The sequence below is a fragment of the Ylistrum balloti genome, unplaced genomic scaffold, assembly GCF_031769215.1.
Source record: "Ylistrum balloti isolate Yb309-2 unplaced genomic scaffold, AGI_CSIRO_Ybal_v1 Utg369888, whole genome shotgun sequence".
NCBI lineage: Eukaryota > Metazoa > Mollusca > Bivalvia > Pectinida > Pectinidae > Ylistrum > Ylistrum balloti.
In genome coordinates, this window is record NW_026782022.1 from 298,468 (window position 1) to 319,307 (window position 20,840).

The 20,840-nt window shown below is 33.4% G+C and overlaps 2 protein-coding genes across 2 annotated transcripts in view; one reads left to right on the top strand and one right to left on the bottom strand.

Annotated features, from left to right (window-relative positions):
- The first annotated feature begins 271 nt into the window (after positions 1 to 271).
- On the top strand, positions 272 to 7,154 carry LOC132546394 (peptidyl-prolyl cis-trans isomerase-like 3). The gene is made up of 5 exons (XM_060210107.1): positions 272 to 382; positions 1,119 to 1,212; positions 1,493 to 1,560; positions 3,255 to 3,373; positions 3,697 to 7,154. The coding sequence occupies exons 1-5, from the start codon at positions 272 to 274 to the stop codon at positions 3,821 to 3,823; spliced, it is 519 nt and encodes a 172-aa protein (XP_060066090.1). The 3' UTR covers positions 3,824 to 7,154.
- A 4,086-nt stretch (positions 7,155 to 11,240) lies between these two features.
- Positions 11,241 to 20,840, bottom strand: part of LOC132546395 (signal transducer and transcription activator-like) — a 35,350-nt gene continuing 25,750 nt past the window's right edge. The window contains exons 13-17 of the mRNA XM_060210108.1: positions 19,629 to 19,780; positions 17,675 to 17,845; positions 17,239 to 17,332; positions 15,484 to 16,492; positions 11,241 to 13,796 (exon numbers count right to left, since the gene is read on the bottom strand). Of these exons, the coding sequence (XP_060066091.1) occupies positions 13,776 to 13,796; positions 15,484 to 16,492; positions 17,239 to 17,332; positions 17,675 to 17,845; positions 19,629 to 19,780 (1,447 nt within the window). The 3' untranslated portion in view covers positions 11,241 to 13,775. The remainder of the gene's footprint in view (positions 13,797 to 15,483; positions 16,493 to 17,238; positions 17,333 to 17,674; positions 17,846 to 19,628; positions 19,781 to 20,840) is intronic.

The following is a 20,840-nucleotide window of genomic DNA, read 5'->3' on the forward strand; positions in this document are numbered from 1 at the left end:
CTCTCAACTTCTACACAAATATGCAAATACTTTTAATACCCTTTATATCATTGGTGAAAGCAAGCATACAAAAACCAAATAAACCAAATAAACCTCATGGCCACTATACTGTAATTGAAAAAAATGTTGTAAATGTTGAAAACTACTTCAAGGTACATGTACAAAGTTGTTTTTTGAAGTAAAACAATTTTCAATAGTATATCACTATTAATATATAATTTCTTGTTAAGGAACATACAAAACTATCTGGAACCTATATTAGACCAGTAAAATGATTTGTGTTGTAATAGCTAGTTTTGTCTTGCAGTCTGTAACTCTTCATACTGATGTAGGAGATATCAAGATTGAGGTTTTCTGTGAGCAATGTCCAGCATCAAGTGAGGTAAATATGATGTATCTGTCATTATGGTTTTTGTTTTGTCAATAGCAAACAGAGTTTAGAAATGAAATATAAGATCACAAAAATGTATTTTAGTTGGTAAGTAATAACAAATTTAGATGGAAGCTATATGAACTGTAATTGAAAATTAAAACTATACATAAAACTAAAGTCTTAAGTGAGTTTCCATGTGTGATATGTGAATTTATGAAACAATTCTACAAATTTTTCAAATATGGTGGAAAATGGACAATAATTTTTCTAATAATTTTGATAGAAAAAAAATGCATTTTTAAACCTAAAGTTTTCATTTCCCACTGGAAATAACTTTGTAAAAATTATTAGTATAGGATGACAATCTTGATGGTATGCATATATTAACACTTGCTTACTGTCATCAATGTCACAATTTCTTTTTCATAACACTTTAGAGCTACTTACCCTTTAACCTTAATTTTCAATATTGCTTTTCTCAGGTCACCATTAGACCTCATGTTACTAGAGTAATTACATTGGATAGAATATGTAGAATGGTTTACATTTATGCATTCTAATGATCAAAGTTGTTTAAAGACAATTGGATAGAATCTGTAGAATAGTTTACATGTCTTCATTCTAATGATCAAAATTGTTTAAAGACCATAAAATCTGTTTTTTAGTGCATATATTTAAACGATGTTAAGATTTGATTTAAACATAGGTAAAAAAAATAAAATTTATGTGAAATTTTCTCTCCTAGAACTTTTTGGCATTGTGCGCAAGTGACTATTACAAAGGCTGCATATTTCACCGAAACATTAAAGGGTTCATGGTACAAACAGGAGATCCCACAGGTAGGAACTCGTAGGTTATAATAGGTTCTTTAACAATATCAAATCAAATATGATATATATGGCTGATCTCTTATCTCGCTTTCATAAATATGTTAATTTATACAATTCCCAATTGTAATCCATAAAGACATTTAGTAGTTTGAAACAGGATTTTGATTGAATACAGGATCTCTTACATTTTCACACAGTTTACAGTGTTAAATTTCTGTTCTTGTGGAATATCATATGCTATCATATTATCATATTAATGATACTGTATGTTAATAATTTGTTTGTGCAGGGACAGGAAAGGGTGGCACCAGTATATGGGACAGGAAATTTGAGGATGAGTTTCGTGACAACCTTAAGGTGAGTGGTATATTTTAAATGTTTGAGTAAACTGGTCAGTATAGCTGGACTATTTTAGTATAAGACTAATGACTGTAGTTCGTACTGAACAAGATGTAAACAAAAATGACAGTCAAAAGGCATACACAGTTACCTTGATATCATTATGCAGTGTTGGAATTTCTGTTTTTTGAAGAAACCATTTAGTATCAAACAAATCGGCTTGTAATTTTTTTGTTTTCCTGGAGGGAACTGTGTGTTTGTGTTGTGTCCATCTTTTTCCCTCCTTCCACTATATTGTCTCAGCTCTATCTTCTACATGATTTTGTTATTAAAATTTCATACTTAGCATATGGGTTCACCTTGGTGAGATGGTGTGTTATGTATCAAAGAACTGCATTTTGACCTCTGACCTTCAATAAAGGGAAAGTTTGTCCAGGTTCTATCCCCTACACTCCTTGTCACTGTAACTTCATACTAGGAATATGGGTTCACCTTTGTGAGGCAACATATCCTGTATCAAAAGCAGGTCACTCAGATTTACTTTTTGACCTGTAACCTGCATAAATAAAGGTTGTGTGGTCTCTTATCTTTTTTACTGCTTGTCACTGGAAATTCAAGAACTTGGAATTTTGGGTATGGATTCACCTTGTTTGGGCAGTGTGCTCATGGGAACTGTAATCTGGAATTTTTGTTTTACTACTTAGTACTATTTCTCACGATTTCAAAATAAAACTCACCAGAAAAGATTTATTTTCAGAACTTGAATCTTGGAAATTACAAAGATATTGTGAAATAGAACCTATAAACAATTAATGGAGAAGAAATATGAGATGATAATAACATTTGCTAACATTTTCACCCAGTGATAGGCAAGAGAAATATTGATAAGTTTGACGAGTTGATATTTTTAAGATAAATCAATGTATGTAATATGTCTTTAAATAGTTGGATGAAAAGCGTATAAAGACTTAAATTCTAGGTAAAAATTATGATGATAATGACACCGATTCAGGTTAGCTTTCAAGTATGTAAATATAGGATCTTACATGAGTTTTCTTTTCATATGCCACTTTATGAAAGGAATCTTTGAAGATTTTATTTTTGCAAACCAGTAAAAAGATGTGGATGACAAAATCAAACAAAGTCATATATTGTGTCAACAACACTCTTGTTCATTATGTAAAATCAAACAGCTATCTGATGGTAATGACTCTAACCAGGATTGAATTGTTTCTCACTAAAAATAAACAAAACATTTAATTCAAATCTACTTGGGGAGATAACCAGTATATTGAGCTTGCTTTAGAGTTTTTAAAAGTAATAATTATTAAACATATCTTGCACAGGAAAACCATTTGTAATTTAATGTTCCTTCCAAATCAGTTTAATTTACATCAAGCTTTTTTCACAACTAACATGATTCACTTGTTGGGCTTTAAGAATGAACTCATGAGATTGGATATAAATCCTAAGAAATGTTCAAATGATTGGGTGTTTTGTTTCTTGTCTTAAAACATGACTTATAGGTAGATATGGCGTATTGTCACATAGGATGGAATGATAAAACCTTAAGCTGTGAGCAAGGAACATGCAGTAATCAGCAAAGTTATATTAATAAAGAATTTGGTTGCCTTGTATGGATAATATTTGTAATTGTACAATTCAAAATTGGATGGTCATATTGTGATGTTTGTATTGAACTCTACTTGAAGCATTCTGTGCGAGGTGTTGTTTCCATGGCAAACAATGGTCCAGACTCTAATGGATCACAATTTTTCATCACATATGCTAAACAGCCACATCTGGATGCCAAATACACCATCTTTGGGAAGTAAGTGGGATTTTTCTTTGCTCACCTCATTTTACAAAGTTTTTCATTTTTAACAAAAATACTAAAATGGTGTGTATGAATTGATGACTTTGTACATTGTATTTAGTGATAAGTAGACCTGATGTAGTACCTTAATAAATACAGAAATATTTTGTAACACGAGAAGTTTGCACTTTGGTTTTTCGGGTACATTTTTAGGTACATGTATTGGAAACAATTCTCATTTGAAAACTGATATTTTTTCTAGCTTTATATACCGGTACACATGTTTATCTTAAACCTGACTTGGTGTTGTACTTGACATATTTCATTTTCTTTTGCAGAGTTATTGATGGGTTTGATACATTGGATGAACTGGAGAAATTGCCAGTGAAAGAAAAAAACTTTCGTCCTCTCTCTGACATACGAATACAAGACATAACAATACATGCTAACCCTTTAGCAGGCTGATGTAACTGTCAGTATGTGAGATGGTAATTTAGGCAGCTCTACCACATCCAAGGACTTCTTGTATCCTGCTTACCATTACATGTCTGCATATGTGTTACATGACAACAATTTCTGTTACCATTAGCAACACCAAGGAATACCTACAACGGGTAAAATTAGTTAAGGCACATGAATCGTATAATGGCAAGACATTTAATAATCTAAAATTATAACTGCTCCATTGATTTACATTGAATACAAGACTGGTCAGTGATTAGTGGATCCAGTGGCACATCTCGAGATCCTGCTTGTTATCTCTTCCCATAAATTGTCAAATGTTACGAGTCAACATTTCTAAGTTTACACTACATCGATATTCCTCTGGTAACTGATGGTGACATTTAAGAATTTTTTAAGAAAACAGTAGTTTTGGCTTACCCATGTTCTGTCTAATTGCAACATGGTAAAGGTCTGTCGATTGTGTGATGTTTATTGTTATGATAAAAGTATGTACATTATCTGTTCAATAGAGATTACAACAATTATAAATTATGTAAGACATGTTTTTATAGAATTAGCTATATTGTAATGACAGGAATGTCCCTGTTAGCAATCAAGCAGAAATTTTGATCTCTTGAGTGTTATTTGCTTGTGATTTATACATATTTATGACATTTCTAAAGCAAAGGGACAGAGGTGTACTCGTGATTCACAAAATAAAATAGAAGTTCTGACTGTAGAATCAGTGGTAAAGAATTAGAAATGGATTTCAAGCAAATCTGGTGTGATGCACCATTGGGTGAGGGAAGTCATTTCTGAAATTCAGAATTTTGATTTGATCTCCTGGGGTCAAGGGACAGGGCCGTAAAAGGGGAAGTGCTGATGTTAGATTTAGAGATCTAGGGGTGGGTGAGGCCAAAAATAGGGAATTTAGACAATATTTTGCTTCAAAATGCATCTCAATCTTAATGCTTGAATGGATTAAACTATATTTGGTCTGAAACATAATTGAAAATAGAGAATCATTTCTGATATTTAGAAAGTTGATTGATGCCAAGGGGCTATTGAGCAGGGCCCCAAAAAGGGATATTAGACAATACTTTTGCTTCAAAACGCTACTTCTTTTCAATGCTTGAATGGATTTAAACCAAATTTGGTCAAACATCATTGAAAGTGGAGAATTATTTCTTAAATTCAGAAAGTTGATTTGACCCCTAGTTCACAGGAATTAACTTGATACGCTTGAAAGGTCACAGGGATCAAATGTCTTAGAATGTTTAAATGACTTCTTTTCAATAACTGAAAGACCCAAGGGAGCTGATATTGGACCAACTTTCAAGGTCACAAGGGTCAAATGTGTTGGAATGCTTAAGCAACTTCCTCTTAATAAATGAAAGGCCCAGGTTGATAATATTTAACCTGTAGCAATCTAGGATGTAGAACTACCAAATTTCTTAATGTGAATGACATTGACCCACTTTCAAGGTCAGGTATCAGATGTGTTTAAATGTTTATATGGCTTCTTCTCAATGACCAGATGGCTCAGGGTACTGATATTCGACCTACTTTCAAGGTCACAGAGGTCAAATGTGTTAAAATGCTTAAGCAGTTTCTTCTCAATCACTAAAAGGCGAAGGGTCTAAAGAATATATAAAGATGTATAAATGTATAAAGAATATGATTTCAAGTTTGCAGAAAATGTCTTGATAAACCAACAATGTTTTTTATGTAAGCTATAAGAGTAGTTGAGCAATTTCTTTTAGGCTTAGTTTGCCTCTTTCATATACATATATATTACAGCCAGATGATCACCCAAGGGGCTCTTATTCTAGATTATTGTTGTGTTGAGGAAGGCTACCCAATCATGTTCTTAGCATTTCCTTGAAAATTTCAAAATCTTCTAAATTAAATAGCTATAACTTTGGAAAACAAAACACCTGACCATCACTGAATCACAACTTGACTTGCATATCATTATTATATAACTATACACATCAAATTAGTTCTGTATCTGTATCCATGAATGAGGAAGCGAGTAGAAACAAAATTATGGTGGAGTGATGGGTTGACTGACAAGTATAACACAATATGCCCTGACCATGAAAGTGTTTGGTCATAAAAATGCAGGTAAATAAAAATCAAAACTGATGAGGTTTTTCGTAATTGTTATTTTATTGGCAACAAAAAACAAAAATGTGAATACCAGACAATTAATCAAAACTTAATGAAAGCGAGTGCAAAAACTATTTGTACATTTTTTTTTTCTTTTTCTTTTTTTCTTGCTGGATAGTCAATCGTATAAAAAGGTTGGAAAATGTTGACATAACAGCTGTAACTCATTCTCTATGCTTTAGTTGTATTTAATTGCAACAGTTATACAAAAATTTATTTTTTTGTCACAACTAAGAAGTGACTGACCAATATATATTCAAAGTAATACAATTCCTTCCACATTAAAATGCAGGAGCATGTCTGATTGGGGAATTCTTTTCCTTCTCCAATAATCTAGGATACATCATTGTTATATTGCAAACTTGGTAGCCGTAGCTCTTTTCATACATTGTACATGCTTTTTGTACAACATCATGTGACCTTCAGTTATGATGTCAAGCTATTTATCCAATGAATGCTATATAACATTTGTTTTCCCAGTTTGAAAAAAATCTGGTCATATTTTCTATGAATAATTAAATACAAAATTCAATGTTCATCATCACCAATATTTTCACTCATCTCTGCTATATAATTGCACTTGGAATTTCAATTGTGACCATAAAGTCTCCATCAAGCAATAGTGATGTATAAAGGAACATTTGTTAGAAAATCTATTTCCATTTATAAAGATTGTGAAATACTTATTAGCATTCACATTAAATGTGTAACTGGGTATTGTATGATCAGAGATATTACAGTACATTCTGGTTTATTTACCAGTCTTATTTTTCAAAAAAGTTGTTTGTAAAATCAGTTTTCAAGGGTCTCAACAGATGTTTTTATGACCAGTATCCAATGTAATATTTGTAGTATTTTTTAATGTGTTACTTTCAGGATTTCCAAGGACCTTTAAGTACAAGTTTGTCACCTCAATATCAGCATAGACTCTCAAGTCTTTAAGCACTAATGAAATGTTTTGACAAGATAAACAATTTGTACTTTTGAAGGTGCTTAAAATTTCAAGAATTGTCAGTCATAAGAGAGCCCTTTGTAATTGAACATGCACTGCAGCTAGCATGAATAATCTAATCTGTTTGTATAAAATCATCTTTTGAGATTAAATTTGATACTGCACTGTTGATATCCATAGATTAAATCCATAGATACTCAAAAATTATTTGTATTTTATTCATGATTATGTACAACCCTGTGTAATAAAATATTTTGTGATATTATAGAATATTGTGTTACTTAATCACAATGAAATAATACAATGAAAAATAAAACCCCAAACAAAATCAAAGTACTGAAAGTACTGAGAGGCTAAACGTATTGAAAAATGTTCACAAATAACAGCAAAGCTATATTACTTTCCCCATACTCCTACACTTTGGAATGCAAAAATTACTAAAATAAGAGGACCAGAGGCTATTTTTCTTAATTTTAAGTGATTTTATATCTTCTTTAATTCTTATTTCAAATTTGACGACAATAATGTGAACAAATCAAAACAGGTAAAAAAAAAATAACAAAATACACACAACCATATATTTATCGCCAACAAGCCAAATGATAAATAGTTCTATGATGAAGTTGACTAAATAAAACCTTTGAAATACCCAAGATGTTGCACTTACTATCCTATCAATATGAGGATTTAAACAAATCGAAAGGACTTTCTACCTACTTCTTTATTTTGAATGTATTGCAAAGTAGATAAGGTGTACACAGCATTTCAGATAGATAAAAGTGTAAGTAATTACATTAAATGTATTTACATGCCTATCTTCCTTGAAGTATCATGGTAAGACTTTTCTTCCAGTAATTATGTCTATAAAGACATAGTTCTTTGAGATTAAACCAGACTTCCATATATATACAAAATTTACAATATTTTCACTATGGGACGAACAGTCCAATTCGGTGACGTCTAATGAGATAAAGTGATGTTATATATTAAGACGATCTTGCCACAACGACAAGGATTAAAACAAAATTGATATTCTGTTTGTAAGCTTTGTTTGTTTATAAGTGCTGTTCCTTGATAATTCAAACCAAGCCCCCAGACTAGCTTCTTATCAACTCGCACGTACAGTGTTCTGTGTACGCTTAGAATTCCGTAAAATATATTGTTCAAAATTTATCAATAGTTCAACCACACTGTGCTTCTTTTTTGAAATATATAGTAATCGTATTGTTATTAAAAAAATAAACTAATTTTGGATGCTGTTAAAATAGCGATTTGAAAGATCGCAGCATTATTTACGCAGAAAATTGCTGCCAGAGGGCTCTAACTCTTTTTGATATTTCAGCCAATGAGAAGGCCAGAATCGGTAAATTTTGTCTGAAAGGCCGTCGCAATAGGCTATGCGTACTGAGTACGTTTAGCCTAAAAAAAGAAAGCAAGAAATAGTGTCCTCCATTATAACATCTATCTTGGCCTCAGCATGAGAACAAACCAAGAGCAGTAAAGTACCTAATTATTTACAATGAAAAATATCATGTTAATTAATCAGGTTCTTAAACAAAATATATTACGTGCACCTTGACAAACTTTGAAAGATTAACAAGAGATCCCAGAGGGATCTTGGCACCCATCTATGTTAGATCTTTATATTTTCCCTTCTTTTTTCTCTTCTCTGTTTTTGCTTTTAATGATAAGAAATTTGAACATTCCTTTGCAGAAATCGGGATGATAAATCTTGATCTGCCAAATCCAAGATGGTCACATGGAAACCATTCTTTTTTCTGATCAGTCTTAAAATCAAATGGACACAAGTAGAGACCAATGTAATGGAATCTGAGAGAGATCCAGTCATTACTTCTTAAGAAATAGGGATAACAATCTTAACTATGCAAAATCCAAGAGCGCTGCCTGTTGGCCATTTTGTTTTTTCTGATCAGTCCCAAAATTAAACAGCACAACTAGGGACAAAAAGGAACCAATACATGAAATTTGAGAAATATCTATGCAGTATTTCTCAAGAAGTAGCAATAACAAACTTCAAAATCAAAATCTAAGATAACCACCTGTTAGCCATTTTCTTTTTCTGATCAGTACCAAAATCTAACAGGTACAATTAGGCATCAAGAGAAACATACACATGAAATTTGAAAAAAAATCTTTGCTGTAGTTGACAAGAAAAAGCGATAAACTTTCTAATACAAAATCCAAGATGTCTGCCTGTTGGTCATTTGTTTTTCTGATCAGACCAAAAATCAAAAGGGAGCAACCAGGGGCCCCTTCACTTAAAATTTGAGAAAGATGTATGCATTGATTCTTTAGAAATATTGATAACAAATTTGCAATGTCAAAATCCAAGATGGCTGCCTGTTGACCATTTTGTTTCTCTGATCAGTCCCAAAATCAAACGGTCACAATTAGGGATTAAGGGGAACCTACATATGAAATCTGAAAAAAGATCCATCCAATATTTCTTGAGGAATGGCGATAACAAACTTTCAAAATCAAATTCCAAGATGGCCGCCTGTCGGACGGGCAATGGACCATGGATATAAGGTGATCTGACAAGCCGCACCATCTAAAGATGTCAAACATGACATTTCTGCAATCCAAAAAGGGCAATAACTCCATTAAAATCTCTTGATTCAAATGCTGGATACTCCAGCATAGCTACCAGGTGCATATATACAGCTGTGGGATTGCAAAACATTGCACAATTTGTGATGCATACACAACAGGAAAACTCAGCAAAGACCTAACATCAGTGCAGTTCCAATATGGTTAATATGATTTTAGAAAAGACTTATGAATAAATGCAGAATAGGGTTTACCATACACACCTGGCTGAATTATCTTTTAACAAATGAAAATTTTGTGCTCTGGGTAAAGGAATGTCTTACACACACTGGTCTCATTATTTCAAGGACTTAATTTTTGCGATCATTTTAATGTACCAAGAAATAGCGAACATATTTATCCCTGCAATGATAAGCAACTATGTCATTCTTATTTTATCTATATGAGTACAGCTTAATATTACAATATTTTGCCCTTGTTTTTAGGTTTTATTTGTAACCAACTCCTTGTGCTTTCCAAAACAAATACATCTACAATGTTATATATTACAACCCAATACAAATGGTTCACAGCTCATTCCAGTGTAAAAAACCCACTAAACAGTGAAGTTAGCACTTTCCTTAGCACTTACTCATCCTTCTACATTTAATATAGGTTAACAAAAGTGTCATGTTAAAGTTTGAAATAGAAAACTTAATTCCTGGCAAAAAAAAGCTCAATTGACTCAATTTTTAATGTTTTTCAAAAATCACTATTTTATGGGTAAAATGATTTTTCGGATTTAATCAGATGTAATTACATTGATAACAATTCATGGACATATGAATTTACTGATAACCAGTATCCATAGAATTAACGAAAATAAATCTCATACCAATGTAAATGATTCCATGGTAATAGACAGAGCAGCTGAACCCTACTTTTTCACTTTATATGTTACTGAGTTACTGTGAAACAATATATAGGTTTCATGATATATTACTAGAAAAAATTACAAATTTAGCCTTTTGGCCTTTCAGTAGATGAGAAAAGTAAGTTAGTAGAATCTGGAAAGTATTATGTGAAAGTGGATAGTGATGGAATGAGGGTGGGATTGACATGACTTGACTGTGCTAGTGTTCCTATGACCTAAAGCTATATTTTAGAGGTTGACTCCTGTGGCTTAATATTATCCCAAGTTAACTCTGATCAAGGTCAACACACAAAATATTTACATGACATGACGTGATGACATTAGAGAAAAAGGCAGTTTCTAACCTGTGGTAACTTGATATTGTATGTATTTTCAATGTCCACCTGATCAAATAACATTTTTCTGAGCTGGGCTTAATCCTAACACATCCTAACCTGCACTCTGTGCTGACATTAACTCGCCTACTTTTCATCAACATTACACAGACAGATGATTAACTTGGTAATTGGACATTCTCATATGGCCTTGATGTTAGTGGTTAGAATAGAGCTCATGTTATATAGCACAACACTACCTAACTTTCCATTGCTCCACCATATTTTCTCATTAACGTGAGAGCTTTTCTCATAAACAGTCTTTGCTTTCTGATAACATAAAGACAATGACTTCATCAACCTTCTCCACTTAACAACATTTTTAGATGAGAGCATTGTAAAGTGTGAGGTTAGAAGAGGGAAGGAGGAAAGGGTGTTAATTTGGACAACTAGTATATCATTGGGAAAGTTTTTAAGGTAACAACATTTTTAGATGAGAGCATTGTAAAGTGTGAGGTTAGCAGTGATACAGTATTATAGTCAACAACTTAACAATAACAGTTCTTTCACCTAGACAACCAGGGTTTGGTTGCCTGGTCTGACAAAGAAAGGTTTGGGGTGACCTGGTTGACCATGTAGCTATGGGTTTCCCCAGGTAGTCCACATTACTCCCTTGTGCACTTTTATTTAAGCTTCTTTGCAAATGTTGTAAAATAGATGAATACTACAATTAAATAAGCATAGACTTCTATGGAGTCTGAACAAAGTTTCAAACATCAATGATCTAAGTATTTCTTGGGGCTCTCACTCATTGTTGCTGTACACATAGCAAAAATTCATTCGTTTGGCCAATAGAATTTCAGGAAATTCTTTTCCCCATTTAGATAATAACTAAATTTTACATGTTCAATCAGATAATAACATGTTATCATTTAAGTTTCGGATCAGGTTAAATTATTAGGAAGTTAATGTGTTATGTGAATGTTTTTATAAGGTATACACATGGTGAGTAGCCCCAAAGAAGAGCCAAATGTATTTATTATGACAATCTTGTTATGTAGTGTTTTAAATAATAAATAGTATGTAAACCCTAACTATGGCGTTTCTTATGTTGTGTATAAATACTACAATTAAATAAGCATAGACTTCTATGGAGTCTGAACAAAGTTTCAAACATCAATGATCTAAGTATAATGACAACATAATCCAAATTGGGTGAGTATAATGTAACTAAGACTAAAACCAATTACTAGTGATCAATAATGTGACCAATAATCTCATTGGTTTCCTGTTTTACAGAAACATCAAAATCACACATTAAAAGCGTAACATCAAATTATCATGACACAAAAGATTTTTATATGCTTTAAGCATGTCTTTGATCTAGTTAATGTACTGTTGTATAAATTTGCATATCTAAGGACAAAAATACATTTGAAATGTTCTTTTTACAAGTATAAATACATTATCTACATTACATAAAACACACTATATATATGTTTGATTGTATAAATTGTGCATGTAAAAGATACATACAACATAGTTTTACATGAAGTCCTGAATAGACATCAATAATTTATGCTAAAACATGTGAAATATTCTCATTTAAGGATTGTTACAGTTTATCTTGGTATTAATTTGACCAAAATCCTTACAGAAGTTAAATCTTTAGAGCAATGGTGGTGATTTGGGACAGAAAGGGATGACAGGATGGGACAGAAGTACATGAGAAATATTACGTGGCATAAACTATATTACAAAGATTTTTTGTTTTGTTTTTATACATACAATATTTAAAGTCTTATGACGATGGTGTCCACTGATAATGGAATCAATAAAAGATACATTTAAAGTGCTATCACACTGAAAAGTCATAACATGGACACAAAAATAATTGACTATGAGCATTACTCACATTATACGGACAGCTACAGTCCTTTCTGTCCTGCTTGACACTCATTTTAATTTGAACATCAAACAGAGAATTACTTTGCTTGGTCATAGAACCGATAACCTGCCTTGCTTGGGAATTTCCTTAACATCAATACTACAAAAAGGTACAACATATTCTATACACATTATAGAAAGTACATAAAGTTAGAGTGACTGCATAAAAAATTACAAACAATCACTATGATTGTGAATAAAACAAAAAACTGAAACTCTTGTTCTATTCTATCAGCATCTAGCTGGATTATCACAGGTCCACAGTATTTTTTCAAATTTCATTAAAACTTTTGACTCAAATTTGAGTTTAACTAGAACTGATATCCTGAGGACAAATAACATTCCTCTGCTGATCTGTAAAGTTAACACATCAATTGTTTTCACTTCAGTCTCAGTGAACTCAATGTTTTATGTATGACCATGAATTTCCCTCAATATATACCATAAATCTGTGGGTATAGTGCACACTCCGGTATAGTGCACAGGTACATTTTTGGGGTCAGATTTAAAAAAAAATGTATATATAATATAGATATTGATTACCAGTTACCGTGGTGACACAGTTTGTGTTTTGATCTATGTATGTTCTTGCTGTATATTATGAGAGCTATGGGCCATTACATAAATTCATATGAACAGTGACCTGGGTACTAAGAAGAATCTGTGTTCATCTGCATATGGCTCATAACATTTAGGTGTGTTCATGGGTATTGTTCCTCAGTGAAGGGTAAGTATGGACAAGATCCCTTTAATTACAGGTCTTATTTGGTTACCAAAGCAACCAAATAACATTAAATGTTTTTTTCCCTTTAATTACAGGTCTCATTTGGTTACCAAAGCAACCAAATAACATTAAATGTTTTGGAAAAAAGTACCATTGTAATAATCAATCTTTGAAACCCTTCTATATCAATATTCAGCCTAATCAGACAATATCAAGTCAGTCTGAAGGCTCCATTACGATTCCATGGCAATGGTTCTGGAGACATCTTAAGTGTCAAGTTATGAGCTTTGATTAGTTTCATTTTGGACCATGTTTCATTAAAGATGATCACATAATCCATTGCTGTTTAAAGTCTTCTGGCTCTGCAGCACTGTAACAGCTTACATACCAGATGATCCCATCTGTAGAAAGAAAATGGTATACAATTATCACCATAGTATTCACATCTATCATCTATACAACTATACGGACATCAACATCAACATCAAACGACATCACTAGCAAAATATATAATCCCAACATTTCATAAAGCACTTCTATTTACATAATGTGATGAAGAAACATTGAATTGATCCTAATTATTCCTTGTTTGGATTATATCAGTGTGATACTTTCTATATTGATTACAGGCTGTTGGAGTGAAAGGTTTGTTTTGTATCGCGAAGTCAAGATCTGTTCATTAGGCTTGTGCACATGCCTGAGATTAATGGATGCCAAAACAGCACAAAATACTATTGGTAATGAAAAGCATTGAATATACCCAAAAAGTGGGAGAATTAGACTGCAAGAGGCAATCTAACACCCATGCTGACAGCACAGGTGCCCATAAGTTTCCCTAAGAGGCATTGCAAGTCCATACTCTTCACAGATGAATCTCATATCATGTTATTCAGATGAGATGGCTGCCAACATTTGCACTGGCGTCGAGGAGAGTGTCTTGCTGACAGTTTTGGAGCACTACAGATCTGAGAGTGGATCGGTTATAGTTTGGAGAGATGTTTCCCATGGTTTAATGACACTTTAAGTAAACATTGATGGGAATTTAACAGCTGTATGCTACCAAGATGAGATCTTGAGGCCTTTCATTATAAGCACCATTTGACCTTTCAGCATGTAACGCATGGCCACACATTGTAAGAGTTTGTAGGGACTTTTCTGCAACCCACATAATTATCTCTATTAGACCCAATTTGTCGCCAATCGAAAAAAATTAGCCAACATACTTACTGAGGAATGGAATAACATCCTCTAAGGACAGCCAAGCCAATGTCCTTATAAACTCCATACCACTCAGAATTACAGACACTATGGCTGTTTGAGGAAGGCACACATGATATTAAGGATCTATCAATTCTTATATCAACTTTGTGAACATAAGAGTACCCCAATTAATGGCAGCTCAATGAGGTTCTCTTTTATTAAAAATCTCAAAAAATTTGAGAACAGATGGTCCACTGTTTTAAGTTAACTACTGCATTTCACATTTAGGTATATTGCTCATAAATATTATTTCATCAAACTGTAAAGTTGATGTTGACCTTGACCTTTGACCTTGTGACCTTGACCTGTAGTTTGGAAGTTACTTATTATAGTGATAAAGACCTTTATCTTCAGCATCAGCATCTAGAAATCATTTCCACATAGGCAATTCCTGCAAAGAAGCTCTGGGAAAAGTTCAAGTGCAAGTGGCAGCTTCGATGTGGACTCTAATGAGCAAACTAGATACTCTTTCCATGAACATGTGAAAGGTCAAATATCAAAACCCAGCTGGACTTCCTGATTGCTATGAAAAGGTTTTCAAATTTTTAATTATTTATCCCCTCTGACCTTGAAAGTTGGTTAAGGTCATTAAAGAACACAAATGAGAAATCCTTTCATTTATGCATGCTACCAGCTAAACATTAGTTATTTAAAAGGAAATAGCTGCAGATAGACAAATGCAAGAACAACAAAAGACATAAATGCCATGACATGTTCAATGTTTTGTAGAGGGGAAATACATATTGTGTTGCTTGTTTTCCCAACAAACTTAACCTTTTGAATACAGTTATGAAATTGCCATACACTTAATCATCTTCTGATACATACCTCGTTGAAAGTTTGTTGCATGGTTTCATTAATTTCAGCATTGTCATGTTCTGGACTTTCCAAATATTCAAGGAGATCAAAATTACCGTTGCAACCATCATACAGATCTGGGAGGGGTTGGTCGTCTTGTGTGTTCTCCTCTCCATTGAAATTCTGATGTAGATTGAGCTGGGGTTCCTCAAAGAAGGGTATTTGTGTTTGAAACTGCTGTTCACTGATGAGTTCAGTGTTGGTAGATACTGAAGGCAAGGAAGGCCCACATGGAATCAACGGGGTTAGTGTGAAAAGCATTTGTGTGTCGTCTTGTGACACTATTATCTCTTGTACTGTGGACAGTGCATTTTGTGAAGGTAACTGTGATTCTACCTTTGGATCCACCAATGTTTCAGTCTGAGGAGAGCCACTCTGTTTCAAACTACCTTGAGGCATGGGTAGTAAAGCAGCAGGAGAGTCACTCAATCTGACTTTTGTTTCAACTGGGATAAACCCATTGTTACCTCCTATGATGGTTTTCTTTTGTTTGTGAATCATGTCCATTCTGTCTTCGGCCTGACTCCAACTAATGTTTTTATTGACCTCTACTTCACCCTGTGTTAATTTGAGTTTGAGTCCATCCTTGACCTTTTCAGATAACATAGTTTGAAGAAGTGGATAACTTGGTGAAAAAGAATGTGACTGGCTACTTGTGATAGAAGACTTCTGCTTGGTCATTACATCAGGAACATGAGGTTCTGACCTTGTCCTACTCGTAGTTCTTCCTGGTAACAGTCTTTGCATTGAACTGTTGGATTGCTGCATGCTTGCTTCCCTTTCACACACCAGTGTTGGTAGATTTCCAGACTGTTGCCTCGACATTATTTCCTGATCTAGTATTTGCTCTGTACTTTGATCTGGTGCTGAATGTCTGACTGCATTAACCTTAGCCACCTTACTATTGCTCGAATTCCCTGCTTGACATTTGACCCTATGCACTGGCCTCTTCTTTGGACGTCCAGCTGTTGTCAAATTCCTGAAAAATGTTGAAACATATTAATCAGTCATTTAGGTTTCAACACAAACAAGAGGCATTTGGCTCACCTGTCTTTGTTTGGTAAAAACTGCCTCATCAAAACTAAAGAAAAATAAATTCTAAGGGTTTATATCCATTTCCCCGTTAGTCCCTTTCCATATGCCCCCATGTGGTCACCCCAACCATTTATGCATATGAAAATAAAACGTTAAGCTTATGCCCACAATTGGGTCTAGCCTCCTTGTCCCCAAGGGTCCAATAAACTTCAAGAATTTCACAAATGATTGTCCACCACTGATGTTTCAGACCAAATTTGGTAAAAATTCCACATGAGACAATATGCTCATGAGATCTGTATCACTCACCTGGATACACATATATTTCTGCTTTCATTTCATTGTTATTTACATTTTTTTTTTGTCAATTTCCTTAACATAAGAGAAATATTAAAGCTTCAAATTAAATTTCAAAGCAAAAAACGAAGGATTTTAAAATTTTTACCCCTATTTCAACTATTGGGTCTTGCCTCTCTGTCCCTACTGATTAAGAAGGAAGAAAGTTCCTGTAAAGACAGAACCTGACAAGAGCTCCCTTCTGCCAGGCTCAGACCCAGATCCATTTGTACCAAATTCAGTCCTCTTCCCCACAGGATCATAGAGGAAGGACAATTTCAACAACCCATTATCATCTAATGATAATGAGCTAGCAAAACATGAAAAAGGTATACTAGCTTATAGTCCACTTACCCAAAATGATTTGTAACCTCATTCACTGGGTCAACGAACAATATCTCCTTAAGCTTGGTATAGCCATCAGTGTGTTTGCCTTCTGCTGAATCAGCTGTATAATAATGATAATAATAATAATAATAATAATAATAATAATAATGACAATTGAAAGTAAATCCTATCTTATTTTCATTCAAAATAATGACTATTTTCTTTTTTTAATAAAGAATATTGTACATATTTATCTTATCTATCAGGCAGTAACTATTTTTTCAATCAATATGTATTTCCATCACATCTTCTATGTTCAGTAGTGCAAGAACACTTTTATTTAATACCCTTTCTTTCGTTTGCTGCTCCACTAATTACCTAATATTTATATGATAGTAGAACCCACTTTTCAGGGACTAGAGAGGTGAATAAATAAAGTAAAACAGACGTTCAGTTGGCTTACCTTCAAGGAAGTCTTTATACACCTCCTCTCTGTCATGCATCATTGGATAAACCCATTTCATCTCACATTCAAGAGTTTGACAATTGATCATTTTTTTTAGCATCTGGGCTAAGTTACATTTCTTTAAGACCTCTGCATCAGAAGGAACCATGTGGTCAATCTTTCCAGCAGCTGTAAAGAAATAATGAAGACTGACTGAATATGTGTCCTATTTTACCCTAAAACAATTCAGGGAGAAAAATTCATCTTTCCACTGCAAACATTTTATGTAGAATACAATACCTTGCTTAGGACCTTGATTGTCACTCACAACATTACACAATAAGGTTAAAGTAAGAGCGACCTACGTCATATTGTAGATGAGAAGCCAAATAGACCTGTATTGTTCAGCTTTTTACATGATTATTTCATCTCATTGAAGTGACCTTGAATATGGATCAAGGTCATTTCCTTTTTTGCCAAGTGATCTAATGATAAACCAAGAAAGAGGCCTGTCCATTATTGACCACTGTTGACCATTGTTGACTGATGATAAAAAAAGATCCCAGAGGGATCTTACACCACCATTATTTGGCCTTTGTAAGCTCTTTAAAAGTTGGACCTTTTCTCTTCTATTAATTCTACCCTGTTTTTTTGCCCTTTATTATATAAAATTTGAGAATTCCTCTAAAGAAACAGTGATTATAATCTTTACCTCCAAATACAAGTTGGTCACCTGTTGACCTTTTCGTTTTTCTGACCAGTCTCAAAATCAGAGGGTCATAACTTTGGACCAAGGCAAATGTTTAAACTAAATTTAAGAAAGATCCATTCAGTACTTCTCAAAATATAGTGATAACAATCTTTCATTGTCAGTATCCAAGACAGCTGCCTGACAGCTATTTTGTTTTTCTAATCAGTCCCAAAATCACTTGGATAAAATTAGGAACCAAAGGGTACATACAAATAAAATTTGGGAAAGATCCATTTGGTACTTCTCAAGAAATATTGATAACAAGAATTGTTTATGGTTGATTGACGACTGACCACGGATGAATAATTATTTTGCACTGTACAGCATTTTAACAAGAAAATCATTCCATTTACAAATTAGTTTTTTGGCCAGATTATTTCACATTTTGATATGATAATTTATGGAGATCTACCTGTAATACGACACCAAACAATTTCCTACAGACAGATAAACAAGACAATTTGGCCAAGTACAGTCCTCTATCAAATGTAAAATGCACTGATGATTAACATGTGCACAAGCTAGTTCTAAATATAAATGTTGACAGAACCATTGTTTCCGTTCAAGAAGTAATAGTGTCAGTGCTACAATTGCTCTGATGGATCTGATGGATGTTTATACTGATATGTATTGCATTTATAATTACATCTGGTGACACCATGTATTCTATGGCATTTCATTATTTGATTGAATTTGAAGGTATAAGTGTGAATATCACTTATTTTTGTTGAGCAAATTCAGGATTCAGAAGTTCAAACAAATACGTGATATTATCAGATTCAAAGGAGCAATGCCACTAATTTGAGTCAACGATAGAACTCATTCCTAGGTGTTAAACCACTAGTCCTGATTTGAAATGGCAGGATGACTTTTATAAATGGGTAATTTCACTGATTCAAATTCATAATTGATATTATCTTCTGAATGAGTGGTATTCTATATCAGAATCTGGTAAGCATTATATCTTAAATGTAACAGTTAATATACAAGAATCACACAGCAAGGAAATTCAACATAGTTTGTAACTACTTTTTTTAAACATGACACAACTACCAGCTCACCAATCTGACCTTGTACCCCATGTACAAAGTTCAAGTAAAGAGTAGTGTAGAAGATAGAGCCTAGACAATAGTTGGGTACAGATAAAGGTTTATTTTGCAACATAACAAAGAAAATATCTGCCTTTCGATATTTGTGCATTTGGGCATTATGAAGGCCTACCTGTGCGATAGGACACTGAGACAGCACCACACATATTCTGGCCCTGAGCATCAGTGATGATTTTGTTACTGAACCGGAGAAGAAAAGTGTTGGGCTTAGAGTCCTTCAGACAATATTCTGCTTGATCTTTGTCCAGAAAACCAAGAATGAGTCTGTAAATAAATCACAATACAGTCACATAAATCTGGATTACCAAATTATCAATAACTACAGATAATACCTTCCCCCTCGGCCAAAAAGTTTCAACATCAATTATTTTAGTTTCAGTCCCAGTAGCATCAACATTTTATGTTTGACCTGTTTAGGTTGGCAGCAGGTGAAGAGAAGGATGGGGGGGTGTTATTTAATGTTAAAGTTACAAAAATGGAAAATAATTTATAACAAGGGATAATGAATTCACTTCCTATGAATATTGAACATACATTTAGCCAATCATATTTTCCTGGTTATAAGCCACACCGGTATATATATATATATATGATCTGCATATAAGTCACATATTTTCTGACGATATGGTGACCACTATTGTTAATGTTTGATATACCAGTAATAAATAACGGAAGGAAGTTCTCACATTACATTGACCAAAGTTTGTTGATATAACAGATATCATAGGGCAGTTTATCAAGATCATCAATGAAACACTTAATAAAGATTGCAAATGAATTATATACAAATAATCCTTGAATTTATTGATGTATTTCAAAACACATCAGATATGGACCTGACATTACACATGGTTTACTAAAATATTTCTCCATCAGTGTCTGCACTGTTGAGTATTAACAAATGCCTATGTATGTTGACCAAATTTTTACATTCCCAATTATTTCTTCTTTTAAGTTACCCAAAGTCATTAGTTTGGTAAACAAGCATGGCAGTCATTCTAGGATTTGACCTATAACCCGATGACCTATTGATCCCAGGATGCAAAAGGCTATTGTAAACTTCTGCTATGGCTTTGAAGTAACTGCGAAAGTCCAGAAGATATTACTGTGATTCATATTAAAAGATATGATTATTAAATCCACCAGCATGTTTTTTTTTATTTCAATCTTCCAATCATCTTGTATATAATTGCAAATAATTGGTTCTGGAAATATGTTGATGTGTCAAATTATTGGCTTTAATAAGTTACACATTTGAAAAAGTTTCACTAGCATCTCTGCAAAAGAAACACCCCCAAAAAAAGACATGGAGTGCAGGTACATC

Coding starts and splice junctions, on each gene's coding strand:
- LOC132546394 (XM_060210107.1), top strand. CDS start 272: ATGATTTGTGTTGTAATAGCTAGTTTTGTCTTGCAGTCTGTAACTCTT. Junction 1,561..3,254: donor AGTTTCGTGACAACCTTAAG/GTGAGTGGTATA, acceptor CTCTACTTGAAG/CATTCTGTGCGAGGTGTTGT. Junction 3,374..3,696: donor AAATACACCATCTTTGGGAA/GTAAGTGGGATT, acceptor TTTCTTTTGCAG/AGTTATTGATGGGTTTGATA.